This window comes from Salvelinus namaycush, chromosome 3 (assembly GCF_016432855.1).
Source record: "Salvelinus namaycush isolate Seneca chromosome 3, SaNama_1.0, whole genome shotgun sequence".
Taxonomy (NCBI): domain Eukaryota; kingdom Metazoa; phylum Chordata; class Actinopteri; order Salmoniformes; family Salmonidae; genus Salvelinus; species Salvelinus namaycush.
Window position 1 is genome coordinate 9,766,754 of NC_052309.1, and position 15,728 is coordinate 9,782,481.

At 47.8% G+C, this 15,728-nt stretch overlaps 1 protein-coding gene across 1 annotated transcript; it reads right to left on the reverse strand.

Moving 5' to 3' along the window:
* Positions 1-5,970: 5,970 nt before the first annotated feature.
* LOC120044781 (collagen alpha-1(III) chain-like) lies at positions 5,971-14,979 on the reverse strand. Its single transcript, XM_038989455.1, has 4 exons — positions 14,972-14,979; positions 13,285-14,876; positions 7,731-7,841; positions 5,971-7,628 (listed from the first exon to the last, which is right to left on the reverse strand). The coding sequence occupies exons 1-4, from the start codon at positions 14,977-14,979 to the stop codon at positions 5,971-5,973; spliced, it is 3,369 nt and encodes a 1,122-aa protein (XP_038845383.1).
* Between the last annotated feature and the right edge of the window lie 749 nt (positions 14,980-15,728).

Genomic DNA, 15,728 nt, shown 5'->3' on the forward strand with positions numbered 1-15,728 from the left:
CACATCTGGTTAAGTTTTGGGAGGGAAACCTTTGTGGGGTGGTCTTCGACTCCTCGCTGTATAACACGTCTGCCCTGTTAACACAACAGGGCTCTGGAAGTCAATCAAATGGCAAGGTACTGGTGGGCTAAATCACATTCTCTGCATTGAACTCTAAATTATCTATGATGTAAGAAATGGGGAACATTTCTGCTATGTCTAAAACCCAACTTCTTCGTTGTTGAATGAGTTCCTTTGGAGCTTATAAACTGAGGTTGACTTGGGTGCTACGGTATGTGTCTGACATTGACAGTTGTACTGAGTATTATAAAGTTACATTTGGGACCACTGCAAGGCCACAATACTGCGCTATTTCCAGCCAGAACATTAAACCTGGGAGACTATTGTACTATGGAGCTGTGGTTTTGGAAGCTGATGATAGGGTATATTCTACCCGTTACCAATAAAAGGTGATCTCCAAGGCTTGAGCTTTAAGGCAAAAAAATATAATAATGTATTACATTTGTAAAACGCTTTTCATTATACAGAATAATCTCAAAGTGCGTAAAATTAACACTACTAGACAGAGCAACTGACACAAAGAACCCAGCTGACACTAATGATGATGTTCCATTTCAGGTAAACAGTTCCATCATGACTTCCATGTTCCATCCCCATCCTCTGCTCCCAATCATCTGTCTGAACCACACAGTTCTCTAGTTGTACATTCCTCTACACCACAGTACAGAGTCTGATTCTTTATAAGGTCTCTTCGACCTGAGAGTCTGTCTGGCTTTGGGACTTGGCTGTGAAGGTACGGTTCCTGTTGGTTTGGGCCGGAGAAAACATTCCTTGAAAGTTCCCGATCATGTCTGGCTTCTTTCATCTTGGGTATTCAATGTATTTTCGAATTCCCATAATTATGAGACACATTTCTCTTTCCTTTTTCATTGATGAAAATTGCGGAGGTACTCGAGACATTGAGGGCAGGCAACTCCATGTTTGGTCATTAATGCAGGCCAACTTTGCAAAGAAAGTCTGAAAGGTAATGGACAGTAACATTTGTATCATTTAGCAGACGCTCTTATCCAGAGCGACATACATTTTCGTATTTGTTCGTACTGGTCCCCCATGGGAATTAAACCCACACCTCTGGCGTTGTAAGTGCCATGCTCTACCAACTGAGCCACACGGGACCTAATGTAACCTTATGTAGCAGGTGTAGAAAGATGCCTGAGTGGAGTCCCCTTCTCTACTTTTCAGGGGAAACGGAAGTTAAGTTGAAAATATTGTATCCCTGAAAACCAGAAATATCCACTTTCTGTCAACACCACTAAGGATGAATGGACAATCACACTGTACAACACAGGGATCTGAGGGACTGGTGGTTGAAGCCTTGAAGGGCTCACCAGCCCGTAACCAGAAACGTCTCGCCAGCGTTACTCAGGGACATCCTAAATAGTTCATTTGAACGTTCTGATGTTCTGAGGTTCCAAAGTTCTGAGGTTCCAAAGTTCTGAGGTTCCAAAGTTCTGAGGCCTACTACTACAGACAGTCACGTGACCTGAGCAGACATTCAGATCTGATTGCGGGGCTCAGTTGCCTGGACAACCCACACAAAGCTAAGCAGCCCCAGCCTCGCCTGCGTCTTGACTCAGAGATGTAAGTACCAACAGATGCCGATGTAGCGCTGACCTCAGTCGCTTCCTGGAAACGCAAATTTGTCAAATTGAGAGAGAAACAAGGGGAACAGTTAGAGTTAACACAGTCAGTCCAGGCTGAGGCTCCAGGCTGAGGCTCCAGGCTGAGGCTCCCTACCAGAGTCAGGGTTTATGAGCAGGGCCACATCACAGCAGTCCTGTGTTGTTTAGGTTTAACTTGACACGTAGCTACATTTCTCCAAGTGGTACTAAGAGTGAAAAATTCAGATGAACTAAACTGGACTGTTAGGATAAACTGGACTGTCAGGATAAACTGGACTGTTAGGATAAACTGGACTGTTAGGATAAACTGGACTGTTAGGATAAACTGGACTGTTAGGACAGAGATATCAGAGCCCTTTACTTTAGGACCAGCTCCTTCTGGGGCCTTTTCTGTTCAGTACTGCTACATGGAACCTTGCTCATCCTTTCTGTTCAGCACTGCTACATGGAACCCTGCTCATCCTTTCTGTTCAGTACTGCTACATGGAACCCTGCTCATCCTTTCTGTTCAGTACTGCTACATGGAACCTTGCTCATCCTTTCTGTTCAGTACTGCTACATGGAACCCTGCTCATCCTTTCTGTTCAGTACTGCTACATGGAACCCTGCTCATCCTTTCTGTTCAGTACTGCTACATGGAACCTTGCTCATCCTTTCTGTTCAGTACTGCTACATGGAACCCTGCTCATCCTTTCTGTTCAGTACTGCTACATGGAACCCTGCTCATCCTTTCTGTTCAGTACTGTTACATGGAACCCTGCTCATCCTTTCTGTTCAGTACTGCTACATGGAACCCTGCTCATCCTTTCTGTTCAGTACTGTTACATGGAACCCTGCTCATCCTTTCTGTTCAGTACTGCTACATGGAACCCTGCTCATCCTTTCTGTTCAGTACTGCTACATGGAACCCTGCTCATCCTTTCTGTTCAGTACTGCTACATGGAACCCTGCTCATCCTTTCTGTTCAGCACTGCTACATGGAACCCTGCTCATCCTTTCTGTTCAGTACTGCTACATGGAACCTTGCTCATCCTTTCTGTTCAGTACTGCTACATGGAACCCTGCTCATCCTTTCTGTTCAGTACTGCTACATGGAACCCTGCTCATCCTTTCTGTTCAGTACTGCTACATGGAACCCTGCTCATCCTTTCTGTTCAGCACTGCTACATGGAACCCTGCTCATCCTTTCTGTTCAGTACTGCTACATGGAACCTTGCTCATCCTTTCTGTTCAGTACTGCTACATGGAACCCTGCTCATCCTTTCTGTTCAGTACTGCTACATGGAACCTTGCTCATCCTTTCTGTTCAGTACTGCTACATGGAACCCTGCTCATCCTTTCTGTTCAGCACTGCTACATGGAACCTTGCTCATCCTTGGAAATGCTTGGAAATGCCAACAAACCACACTCCCATTGAGTTATCTGTAAAATATGTGCTCTTGCCATGTCTAATATAGTCCAATTAACTGGTCTCGTAATGTAAATGACTTAAAACCACAGGTTTGTAGAATGCTATTGTCCAGGTGGCTCACATCCAGGGGTAGTTTGTGATTGGCTAGCGATAACACCTTGCTTTAATATGTGTGTGCAGATGATTTAATGATGTACAACCTTGCAGAATCTACCTCCGTCTTCCGATTCCGGAAGCAATCACGGTATCGCAAGAACAGTCTAACCACAGCATGATGTCACCTTCTAAAACGCAAGAGGATGGAAAGGAAACGTGCGCCAGACCACTCATATGTGATCAATTATTTCACAAAAACTCATAGGAGAAGGAAATTTGTGGAGCCATTAGCTCCCAGAGCTTGGGATCATACTGGGGGTAATAGCAACCTCACAGAATAAACACATTTGGCTAACAGGTCACCAGGATCGGCTGCGTCTCAAATGACACCCTATTCCCTATAGTGCACTGGTCTGGTCAAAGGTAGTGCACTACATTGAGTGTACAAAACATTAGGAACACCGGCTCTTTCAATGCAATAGGCTGACCAGGTGAATCCAGGTGAAAGCAATGATCCCGTATTGATGTCACCTGTTAAATCCACTTCAATCAGTTTAGACGAAGGCGAGGAGACAGGTTATAGGAGGATTTTTAATCCTTGAGACAATGGACACATGGATTGGGTATGTGTTCTATTCAGAGGGTGAATGGGCAAGACAAAATATTTATGTGCCTTTGAAAGGGGTATGATAGTGGGTGCCAGGCACACCGGTTTGAGTGTGTCTAGAACTGCAACGGTGCTGGGCTTTTCATGCTCAACAGTTTCCCAAGTGTATCAAGACTGGTCCACCAGCCAAAGAACATCCAGCCAACTTGACACAACTGTAGGAAGCGTTGGAGTCAACATGGGCCAGCATCCCTGTGGAACGCTTTCGACACCTTGTAGAGTTCATGCCCCAACACATTGAGGCTGTTCTGAGGGCAAAGGAGGTGAAATGCAATATTAGGGTGTTCCTAATGTTTCATACACTCAGTGTATATAGGGAATAGGGTGCCTAATGTTTCATACACTCAGCGTATATAGGGAATAGGGCGCCTAATGTTTCATACACTCAGCGTATATAGGGGATAGGGTGCCTAATGTTTCATACACTCAGCGTATATAGGGAATATGGTGCCTAATGTTTCATACACTCAGTGTATATAGGGTGCCTAATGTTTCATACACTCAGTGTATATAGGAAATAGGTTTCCATTAATGACTGAGCTCTGGGTTAGAGGGTTAGAGAGGTGAAGTGGTTATAGGAAGGTTAACATTAGGGACTGAGCTCTGGGTTAGAGGGTTAGAGAGGTGAAGTGGTTATAGGAAGGTTAACATTAGGGACTGAGCTCTGGGTTAGAGGGTTACAGAGGTGAAGTGGTTATAGGAAGGCTAACATTAGGGACTGAGCTCTGGGTTAGAGGGGTGAAGTGGTTATAGGAAGGCTAACATTAGGGACTGAGCTCTGGGTTAGAGGGTTACAGAGGTGAAGTGGTTATAGGAAGGCTAACATTAGGGACTGAGCTCTGGGTTAGAGAGGTGAAGTGGTTATAGGAAGGCTAACATTAGGGACTGAGCTCTGGGTTAGAGGGGTGAAGTGGTTATAGGAAGGCTAACATTAGGGACTGAGCTCTGGGTTAGAGGGTTACAGAGGTGAAGTGGTTATAGGAAGGCTAACATTAGGGACTGAGCTCTGGGTTAGAGGGGTGAAGTGGTTATAGGAAGGCTAACATTAGCGACTGAGCTCTGGGTTAGAGGGTTACAGAGGTGAAGTGGTTATAGGAAGGCTAACATTAGGGACTGAGCTCTGGGTTAGAGGGGTGAAGTGGTTATAGGAAGGCTAACATTAGCGACTGAGCTCTGGGTTAGAGGGTTACAGAGGTGAAGTGGTTATAGGAAGGCTAACATTAGGGACTGAGCTCTGGGTTAGAGGGGTGAAGTGGTTATAGGAAGGCTAACATTAGGGACTGAGCTCTGGGTTAGAGGGTTACAGAGGTGAAGTGGTTATAGGAAGGCTAACATTAGGGACTGAGCTCTGGGTTAGAGGGGTGAAGTGGTTATAGGAAGGTTAACATTAGGGACTGAGCTCTGGGTTAGAGGGTTAGAGGGGTGAAGTGGTTATAGGAAGGCTAACATTAGAGACTGAGCTCTGGGTTAGAGAGGTGAAGTGCCTCCCCTCCCCTTAGCCTTCCTTTAGGCTAAGGGGAGGGGTTACTCTAGGGTAGCTAGCCTACACCCGCCATGCGTGTGGCAGAGCGAGACTCAAATCACCCCTAATTAACAGAGGTCAAAGAGTCTCCCTCCTACTTCCATGACCTTTGACCCTTGACGAAGTGCCTGCTATAAACCATACCCCCCAATGGCGGTAGCAGCGCTGTCACAAACACAATGCCTCAAAACATAAATTCCTTTGAGATAACACAGTCCTGGATGACCTGGCTAACTGCCTCTGTCCTGAAGCACATACTTGAACTAAGAAGCGATTAGAGAAGGACTGAATGTACCTTGTACACTCTTCACGCTGCTGAACTCTGCCAAACCAAACCAAGCCGAGCTGAACTGAACATCCACCATACGGTAGCTGCTGAAACCATGCTGAAAAAGACAAGGTGAAAGGCAAAACAACCAAGTCAGGCCAGGGCAGTGTGGGTTGGGTCACTGTTGTGAAAGGGGTTATTTAATGACTGTCTGGTAAGTGCAGTACGTACAGCTCAGCTTGACTCAACTCGGCTCAGTAGTGTGAAAAGCGGAAATGTGCCTTGTGAAGCCCTAATCTCAGGGTCATATGACGTAGCCCTGGCCTATAGTTCCAAGCCTGTGGACTGGATCAGTCGGCCCGTCCCAATGTCCCGTCCTCCTGTCCCTTCCTCCTGTCCCGTCCTCCTGTCCCGTCCTCCTGTCCCGTCCTCCTGTCCCGTCCTCCTGTCCAGACCTCCTGTCCCGTCCTCCTGCCCCTTCCTCCTGTCCAGACCTCCTGGCCTGTCCTCCTGTCCCGTCCTCCTGTCCAGACCTCCTGTCCCTTCCTCCTGTCCCGTCCTCCTGCCCCTTCCTCCTGTCCAGACCTCCTGTCCAGACCTCATGGCCTGTCCTCCTGTCCAGACCTCCTGTCCCGTCCTCCTGCCCCTTCCTCCTGGCCTGTCCTCCTGCCCCTTCCTCCTGTCCAGACATCCTGGCCTGTCCTCCTGTCCCGTCCTCCTGCCCCTTCCTCCTGTCCAGACATCCTGGCCTGTCCTCCTGCCCCTTCCTCCTGTCCAGACCTCCTGGCCTGTCCTCCTGTCCCGTCCTCCTGTCCAGACCTCCTGTCCCTTCCTCCTGTCCCGTCCTCCTGCCCCTTCCTCCTGTCCAGACATCCTGGCCTGTCCTCCTGCCCCGTCCTCCTGTCCCGTCCTCCTTTCCAGACCTCCTGTCCAGACCTCCTGTCCCTTCCTCCTGTCCCGTCCTCCTGCCCCTTCCTCCTGTCCAGACCTCCTGGCCTGTCCTCCTGTCCCGTCCTCCTGTCCAGACCTCCTGTCCCTTCCTCCTGTCCCGTCCTCCTGCCCCTTCCTCCTGTCCAGACCTCCTGGCCTGTCCTCCTGTCCCGTCCTCCTGTCCAGACCTCCTGTCCCGTCCTCCTGCCCCTTCCTCCTGTCCAGACATCCTGGCCTGTCCTCCTGTCCCGTCCTCCTGTCCAGACCTCCTGGCCTGTCCTCCTGTCCCGTCCTCCTGTCCCGTCCTCCTGGCCCGTCCTCCTGGCCTGTCCTCCTGTCCCGTCCTCCTGTCCCGTCCTCCTGTCCAGACCTCCTGTCCCTTCCTCCTGTCCCGTCCTCCTGCCCCTTCCTCCTGTCCAGACATCCTGGCCTGTCCTCCTGCCCCGTCCTCCTGTCCCGTCCTCCTGTCCCGTCCTCCTTTCCAGACCTCCTGTCCAGACCTCCTGTCCCTTCCTCCTGTCCCGTCCTCCTGCCCCTTCCTCCTGTCCAGACCTCCTGGCCTTTCCTCCTGTCCCGTCCTCCTGTCCAGACCTCCTGTCCCTTCCTCCTGTCCCGTCCTCCTGCCCCTTCCTCCTGTCCAGACATCCTGGCCTGTCCTCCTGTCCCGCCCTCCTGTCCCGTCCTCCTGTCCAGACCTCCTGGCCTGTCCTCCTGTCCCGTCCTCCTGTCCCGTCCTGTCCAGACCTCCTGTCCCGTCCTCCTGCCCCTTACTCCTGTCCAGACCTCATGGCCTGTCCTCCTGTCCCGTCCTCCTGTCCAGACCTCCTGTCCCTTCCTCCTGCCCATACCTCCTGGCCTGTCCTCCTGTCCCGTCCTGTCCAGGCCTCCTGTCCCGTCCTCCTGTCCAGACCTCCTGTCCCGTCCTCCTGTCCAGACCTCCTGGCCTGTCCTCCTGTCCCGTCCTCCTGTCCCGTCCTGTTTCTCTGTCTGCTTATTCTTTCTGCAGCTCGGCCAGGTTCCAGGCCCAGAGCAGCAGCGTCTCAGACACAACCCTTCACAGAGTTAATATCAAAAAGGAATCGTTCTGATAGTTCCCAGCGAGCTGATCTGGCGAAACACTTCCAGATTCTCCTAGAAGGAAAATGTAAACAAACTAGCAACGCTGGAGGGGAAAATGGTAGAGTGACAGAGGGTAGTGAACCTGTTGTGTCCCCCTGCCTCGCAACTGAAGGGGTTCCACGCCACTGGATAGTCCTGCAGGTCACCTGGTTACACAGACAGAGAACCATCACATTAACCTGATTCCAGACCTGTTTGCGCTCTCTTGCCAAGATACTATGGTATGACAATGACCATAGGAGTTGGCGAGACAACCCAAACAAATGTGGAACCAGGTTACCATCACATAACAGACGCGCTGGAATATTTCTGCTTCAGTCAGCATTTTAGAGTAATTCTCATCAACTAAAGGAGTATAATATGTGCAATATGTTTGTATTGTGTATATGTTCTGTTCTGTATGTTTGGCTTTGCTCCAGACAGAGGACACAGCTCAAGGTTGTATGTATGTTTAGGCTCCACCACAGCAGAGCTGTACATAATAACCATGACTGTACAGGAAGTAACCACTTCATTGAACTACGCTCCAGAGACTGATCGGATATTAGTGTTTGTGTCTTCACCTCACCAACAACAAAAAAGCACAATCTCAAAATTCATATCAGGGTAGCACTTTATGTTACGGTACAGCAATGATCATATATTTACTTAGAGATGACATATTGAGATTGTAAATACGGTACAGCAATGATCATATATTTACTTAGAGATGACATATTGAGATTGTAAATACGGTACAGCAATGATCATATATTTACTTAGAGATGACATATTGAGATTGTAAATACGGTACAGCAATGATCATATATTTACTTAGAGATGACATATTGAGATTGTAAATACAGTACAGCAATGATCATATATTTACTTAGAGATGACATATTGAAATTGTAAATACAGTACAGTAATGATCATATATTTACTTAGAGATGACATATTGAAATTGTAAATACAGTACAGTAATGATCATATATTTACTTAGAGATGACATATTGAAATTGTAAATACAGTACAGTAATGATCATATATTTACTTAGAGATGACACATTGATATTGTAAAAACAGAGTAATACTCTATGAATCCCTTTCTTTGTGTTCGTTTCTTTTTTAAACAAGTAGCACCACTTGGTACCATTTGGTAGCGGCCAGGTAATTAACGGTGGAAACAGTACTGTAAAAAAAAGGCACATAGTAACAGTAAGACTACGGTTAATATAAGCTTATAAAAAAAGGATTTATGAAAAACGGCACACACTATCCAACTTACGGCTGTTAGTGGTTCAAGTCCATTATACTCCCCGAGCCGTTGAAAGGTGCACTTAGGTAGTTAAAGATCTACTGATGTACTTGGAGGTTTGGATTGTAACCTATTGAGATGTGCTTAGAGGGGGATTTGTAGCAAGAGAACTAACTGCGTTCCAAATGGCAGTCCTGCAAAGTGCATTACTCTTTACCAGAGACCTGTGAACCCTGGTCTAAAGTAGTGCACTCTATAGGGAACAGGGTGCCATTTGGGGCGTTACCTAACTGTTGTTAAAGAGAGAAAGGCATGATTATATCAGTCAAGAGATCACATACATATATATGCCTACAGGGTTGAGATAATACCATGAAGTCATACACACATCACTTATGTAGCTGTGTGTAAAAGTTATATAACACATATAATTCACCTTCAGGGCTGTTGCATTGTAATGGAGAATAACTGATCAAGTTAGGTGTTAACCCTCTACTGCACACATTTAGGGTTTTCCATTGTAAAAAAAAATATTCCATCCTATTTTTTGGAAGATATATGCTTTCTGATAATGTATCAATAATTTAAAAGATCACTTTTACCCGCCACATCCAGACATTTTTTGGTTGCCTCAGTGCCTCAGAGCAACGCTGTGCCATAAAGGGACTAAAACACCAAGTAAAATCAGATATTTTCAGACCATTTATTAAGTGAACTATAGTAGAAACAAGCACTATATTCATACCAAAATGGCCATAAAGGGGGCATAAACTAGTATTTCACTGCCTATCAAACCTCCTTCTGGGGCACATTCTTCCTCTTTAGAGGTTCCTACACAAGTACATATTTTGTATTGTCAAGTTATCTCTATTCAAACAGGCAAAATAATGAAATGTATCTTACTCTCCGCTCACACCATGTGCTCACGTCGCTCTGCTTCCTGAAAGAAGTTCCTTCCTCCAACTGATATATGATCAAACCAACTTCTGCACCTCATTGGATTGTCTACAGACATGTCATCATCACATATTATCATCTGTAGGATTTATTTATTTTTATTCATATGGGGGAGGTGTGAGGGGCAAAAAGGTTTTCTGTTGCCTGAGGGCACAATGTGCAGTGGGCTTAACAGCTGTTCTGTGTATCAAACCCTTACTAAGGATCTGATGAGAAGATTGATTAGTAGTTGATTTTTGCAAGAGGTGAATTTGATATTTAATGAACCCTTTATTATTATGAACCTTTATTTAACCAGGAGAGTCAGTATAGAACAAATTGTTATTTACAATGATGACCTGGCAATGGATCGTATCTTAGGTACCGTGATCCTCTTCTTCAGACACCTGAGGAGGACGTGGGTGAAGGTTGGGGGTTTGGAGGTTTTGGGTGGTGAGTAGGGAGGTTTGCCCGGACAAGCATAGGAACTTTCCACCGTTTCTTTCCTCATTATTTTTTTGTCTGTGTTGTTTTCTCAGTATTGCAATGCATCACTTGACATTACCCAAGCAAGTTTGAGCTGCAGTGCATCAGCTGAAAGCAATTTGGTGCCGAACACAGCTGCCAGGCGGATAAGACTTTCCTTCTTTCGTTTACTTTGAAATGCTGCAGGTTTTTTTTTACATCCAAAATACACAAGGCGGCCAAATTGCTGACATGTGTGTGTAAGGGGCAGAGAAACTCTGCATTCTTCCATGCCCCAGAATGCAAAACTCCCAACTGTTTATCTAAAGAACACAGAACACTTTAGTACTATTAAGAAACATGTCATACAGTAAACTAAAGGTTTCCTCCCACGAAAAATCCTTTTCCTGTTTATTATTCTTTGCAAAAAGTTATTTTAGTTTTGACTCACAAACTGACTGGCAGATCACAATTAAGCAGTGGTGTTGTAATTGGGTTGTGTACAGGCTCCACGTGGGACACTAACAGGCAAGGCAAACGTGAAAGTGCTGGGATTATTTGTCTATGGATACGTCCTAAATTGCACACTATTCCCTATTTAGTGCACTACTTTTGACCAGAGACGACAGGCCTCTGATCAAAAGTAGTGCACTATATGGGGAATAGGGTGCCATTTGGAACACACTGTGGGCAGGTTGAAGCTGTAGATGGCTGTGGACTGGTGCCCTGGCCTGGACTGTCTCTCTCTCACCGAGTACCTGAACAACAACACAGCACAGACTAGCCTGACAGAGGAAACACCGTGACAAGGTGTGACTCTGTTTTCAACAAGGTCCCTCTCTGTAATAGTTCTCAGACACACAGAGTGGTATGAAAACTCTGGTCATGGTGAAAGTATACAGTGCCTTCGGAAAGTATTGAGACCCCTTGACTTTTTCCACATTTTGTTACGTTACGGCCTTATTATAAAATTAAAACATTTTAAATTAAAAAAATTATTAAAAAATAAATAAATCCTCAGCAATCTACATACTATATACCCCATAATGACAATGTGAAAACAGGTTTTTAGAAGAAAAAAAATGAAATACCTTACTTACATAAGTTTTCAGACCTTTGCTAGGAGACTCGAAATTGAGCTCAGGTGCATCCTGTTTCCATTGATCATCCATGAGCTGTTTCTACAACTTGATTGGAGTCCACCTGTGGTAAATTCAATTGATTGGACATGATTTGGAAGGGCACACACCTATCTATATAAGATCTCACAGTTGACAGAGCAAAAACCAAGCCATAAGGTCAAAGGAATTGTCCGTAAAGCTCAGAGACAGGATTGTGTCGAGGCACAGATCTGGGGAAGAGTACCAAAAAATATCTGCAGCATTGAAAGTCCCCAAGAACACAGTGGCCTCCATCAATTTTAAATGGAAAATGTTTGGAACCACCAAGACTCTTCCTAGAGCTGGTTACCCGGCCAAACTGAGCAATTGGGGTAGAAGGTCAGGGAGGTGACCAAGAACCCGATGGTCACTCTGACAGAGTTCTAGAGTTCCTCTGTGGAGATGGGAGAACCTTCCAGAAGAAAAACCATCTCTGCAGCAGGCCTTTATGGTAGAGTGGCCAGACGGAAGCCACTCCTCAGTAAAAGGCACATGACAGCCGCTTGGAGTTTGCCAAAAGGCATCTAAAGACTCTCAGACCATGAGAAACAAGATTCTCTGGTCTGATGAAACCAAGATTGAACTCTTTGGCCTGAATGTCAAGTGTCACGTCTGGAGGAAACCTGGCACCATCCCTACGGTGAAGCATGGTGGTGGCAGCATCATGCTGTGGGGAGGTTTTTCAGCGGCAAGGACTGGGAGACTAGTCAGGATCGAGGGAAAGATGAACGGAGCAAAGTACAAAGAGATCCCAGAGCCTCAGACTGGGGTGAAGGTTCACCTTTCAACAAGACAACAACCCAAAGCACACAGCCAAGACAACGCAGGAGTGGCTTCGGGACTCGTCTCTGAATGTCCTTGAGTGGCACAGCCAGAGCCCGGACTTGAACCCTATCGAACATCTCTGGAGAGACCTGAAAATAGCTGTACAGCGACACTCCCCATCCAACCTGATAGAGCTTGAGAGGATCTGCAGAGAAGAATGGGAAACTCCCCAAATACAGGTGTGCCAAGCTTGTAGCGTCATACTGAAACCATATCATGACCAAGACTTGGCATCTATAAGGTCTTATTTATGCATACATTTAAGCAATGAGATGAGATAAATATATATAGACTCAATGCTGTAATCGCTGCCAAAGGTGCTTCAACAAAGTACTGAGTAAAGGGTCTGAATACTCCTGAGTGGCGCATGGTCTAAGAGGCGTCACTACAGTCCCAGGTTCGATTCCAGGCTGTATCACATCCGGCCGTGATTGGGAGTTCCATAGGGCGGCACACAATTGGCCCAGCGTCGTCCAGGTTTGGCCGGGGTAGGCCGTCATTGTATATAACAATTTGTTCTTAATTGACTTGCCAAGTTAAATAAAAGTAAAATGAACAAACAAACAAAAAATAATTAAATGTGAAATTTCAGTTTTTTATGTTTAATACATTTCTAAAAACCTGTTTTTGCCTTGTCATTATGGGTTATTGTGTGTAGATTATTTAGGGGAAAAAACTATGTAATCAATTTTAGAATTAGGCTGTAATGTAACAACATGCTCAGGCATGTGGTGCTATTTCTTAACTGTTGGTTCCAGCCCTGATGAAAGAGCATCAAGGTGTTCCTGTGGCCAGTATTAGGAGGAAATCTATTGCCTTGTGTTTAGACAAAGGTCATAGGTCATAGGGAAGAGGATGAAAGGTGACAGTTGAGAGAAAGCCTCCAGGGAGCAACTAAAGACAAGAGAGAAGGAGAAGAAGAGAGAGAGGAGATGGAGGGAAAGTGATGTGGAAGGTTAGAGGAGCCATGGTTAGAGGAGCCAGGGTTAGGGGAGGGAGGGTTAGAGGAGCCAGGGTTAGAGGAGGGAGGGTTAGAGGAGCCAGGGTTAGAGGAGGGAGGGTTAGGGGAGCCAGGGTTAGGGGAGCCAGGGTTAGAGGAGGGAGGGTTAGGGGAGCCAGGGTTAGGGGAGCCAGGGTTGGAGGAGGGAGGGTTAGAGGAGCCAAGGTTAGAGGAGCCAGGGTTAGAGGAGGTAGGGGTAGAGGAGCCAGGGTTAGAGGAGGGAGGGTTAGAGGAGCCAGGGTTAGAGGAGCCAGGGTTAGAGGAGCCAGGGTTAGAGGAGGGAGGGTTAGAGGAGCCAGGGTTGGAGGAGGGAGGGTTAGAGGAGCCAGGGTTAGAGGAGCCAGGGTTAGAGGAGCCAGGGTTAGGGGAGGCAGGGTTAGAGGAGCCAGGGTTAGAGGAGCCAGGGTTAGAGGAGGGAGGGTTAGAGGAGCCAGGGTTAGAGGAGCCAGGGTTAGAGGAGGGAGGGTTTGGGGAGCCAGGGTTAGGGGCGGGAGGGTTAGAGGAGCCAGGGTTAGAGGAGGGAGGGTTTGGGGAGCCAGGGTTAGAGGAGCCAGGGTTAGAGGAGGGAGGGTTAGGGGAGGGAGAGTTAGGGGAGCCAGGGTTAGAGGAGCCAGGGTTAGGGGAGGGAGGGTTAGAGGAGCCAGGGTTAGAGGAGCCAGGGTTAGAGGAGCCAGGGTTAGAGGAGGGAGGGTTAGAGGAGCCAGGGTTAGAGGAGCCAGGGTTAGAGGAGGGAGGGTTAGGGGAGCCAGGGTTAGGGGAGCCAGGGTTGGAGGAGGGAGGGTTAGAGGAGCCAAGGTTAGAGGAGCCAGGGTTAGAGGAGGTAGGGGTAGAGGAGCCAGGGTTAGAGGAGCCAGGGTTAGAGGAGCAAGGGTTAGAGGAGCCAGGGTTAGAGGAGCCAGGGTTAGAGGAGCCAGGGTTAGGGGAGGGAGGGTTAGAGGAGCCAGGGTTAGGGGAGCCAGGGTTATGGGAGGGAGGGTTAGAGGAGCCAGGGTTAGAGGAGGGAGGGTTTGGGGAGCCAGGGTTAGAGGAGCCAGGGTTAGAGGAGCCAGGGTTGGAGGAGCCAGGGTTAGAGGAGCCAGGGTTAGAGGAGCCAGGGTTAGAGGAGCCAGGGTTAGGGGAGGGAGGGTTAGAGGAGCCAGGGTTAGGGGAGGGAGGGTTAGAGGAGCCAGGGTTAGAGGAGGGAGGGTTAGAGGAGCCAGGGTTAGAGGAGCCAGGGTTAGAGGAGCCAGGGTTAGGGGAGGGAGGGTTAGAGGAGCCAGGGTTAGAGGAGCCAGGGTTAGAGGAGCCAGGGTTAGAGGAGCCAGGGTTAGGGGAGGGAGGGTTAGGGGAGCCAGGGTTAGAGGAGCCAGGGTTAGGGGAGGGAGAGTTAGGGGAGCCAGGGTTAGAGGAGCCAGGGTTAGAGGACGGAGGGTTAGGGGAGCCAGGGTTAGGGGAGGGAGCGTTAGGGGAGCCAAGGTTAGAGGAGCCAGGGTTAGAGGAGCCAGGGTTAGGGGAGGGAGGGTTAGAGGAGCCAGGGTTAGGGGAGGGAGGGTTAGGGGAGCCAGGGTTGGGGCAGCCACTTAGGGGAGGGAGTTGGCCTAGGCCCGGCCGGCGGTGTGACTGATAGCCCACCAAGGCCTCAGCAAGCGGAGACGGGGGGAAAGACTAACCCACCTTGACATGTGTAGGAAACCCTAGCAGGCTGAGCTAGCAGTCAGATAGGAACCACCGGAGGAGCCGAGCTGCGCTGCGTCGTAACGCGTTCCTTTCAACTAAACCTGTTTAGATGAGCGCAGTAAAGAGGAATGCCTCCATATACCTCCTGGAAACCACACACAACTGCATTAAAATGACATCGGACAAAATGAATGGGAATTGGGTATTGGGCAACTGCGCAAACATATAGCAAACATGTAGCGCTGACAACTAAAGTTCTCACACTGAGCTTTGATTCTATATATGTGTGGGAACTAGTTTATAAGGATAGACAATAGCAAAGTGGCTTTAACAACGACTTAAGAAGGTTTGCATTGACTAGTAGACATGAAAATGAAGAAGAGGCATCCTAAGATACTGTAAGAGGAGGTAAGAGAATAGAGAGAAGCCATGGCGAGAAAGGGAGGAGAGAAGAGGGGGAGGAGGGGATGAGGGAGAGAGTAAGTGGAAGATGGACATGTAGAAGCACTCTCTCTTGACCCTCGGCTTGGCTGAGAAGTTTTTGGAATTCTAACTCTCCCCACTGAGAGAAAACGATGAATCGGCAGGAGTTTCAACAAACAACGGAGTACATGACAGGGGGGCTGTCTCCATCTCTCCAGCTCTTCTGCGCGGAGAGGAGAGGATTTTTATCTTGCACGCCACGGTGGAACAGTGAAGCTGTAAATAGTCCTGAGGCCAGGGTTACGTCCCAAATGGAACCTTATTCCCTACA

Coding starts and splice junctions, on each gene's coding strand:
- LOC120044781 (XM_038989455.1), bottom strand. Junction 7,842..13,284: donor CCCTGGCTCCTCTAACCATG/GCTCCTCTAACC, acceptor CTGTGTAACCAG/GTGACCTGCAGGACTATCCA. Junction 7,629..7,730: donor TTTCCCCTCCAGCGTTGCTA/GTTTGTTTACAT, acceptor AACTCTGTGAAG/GGTTGTGTCTGAGACGCTGC.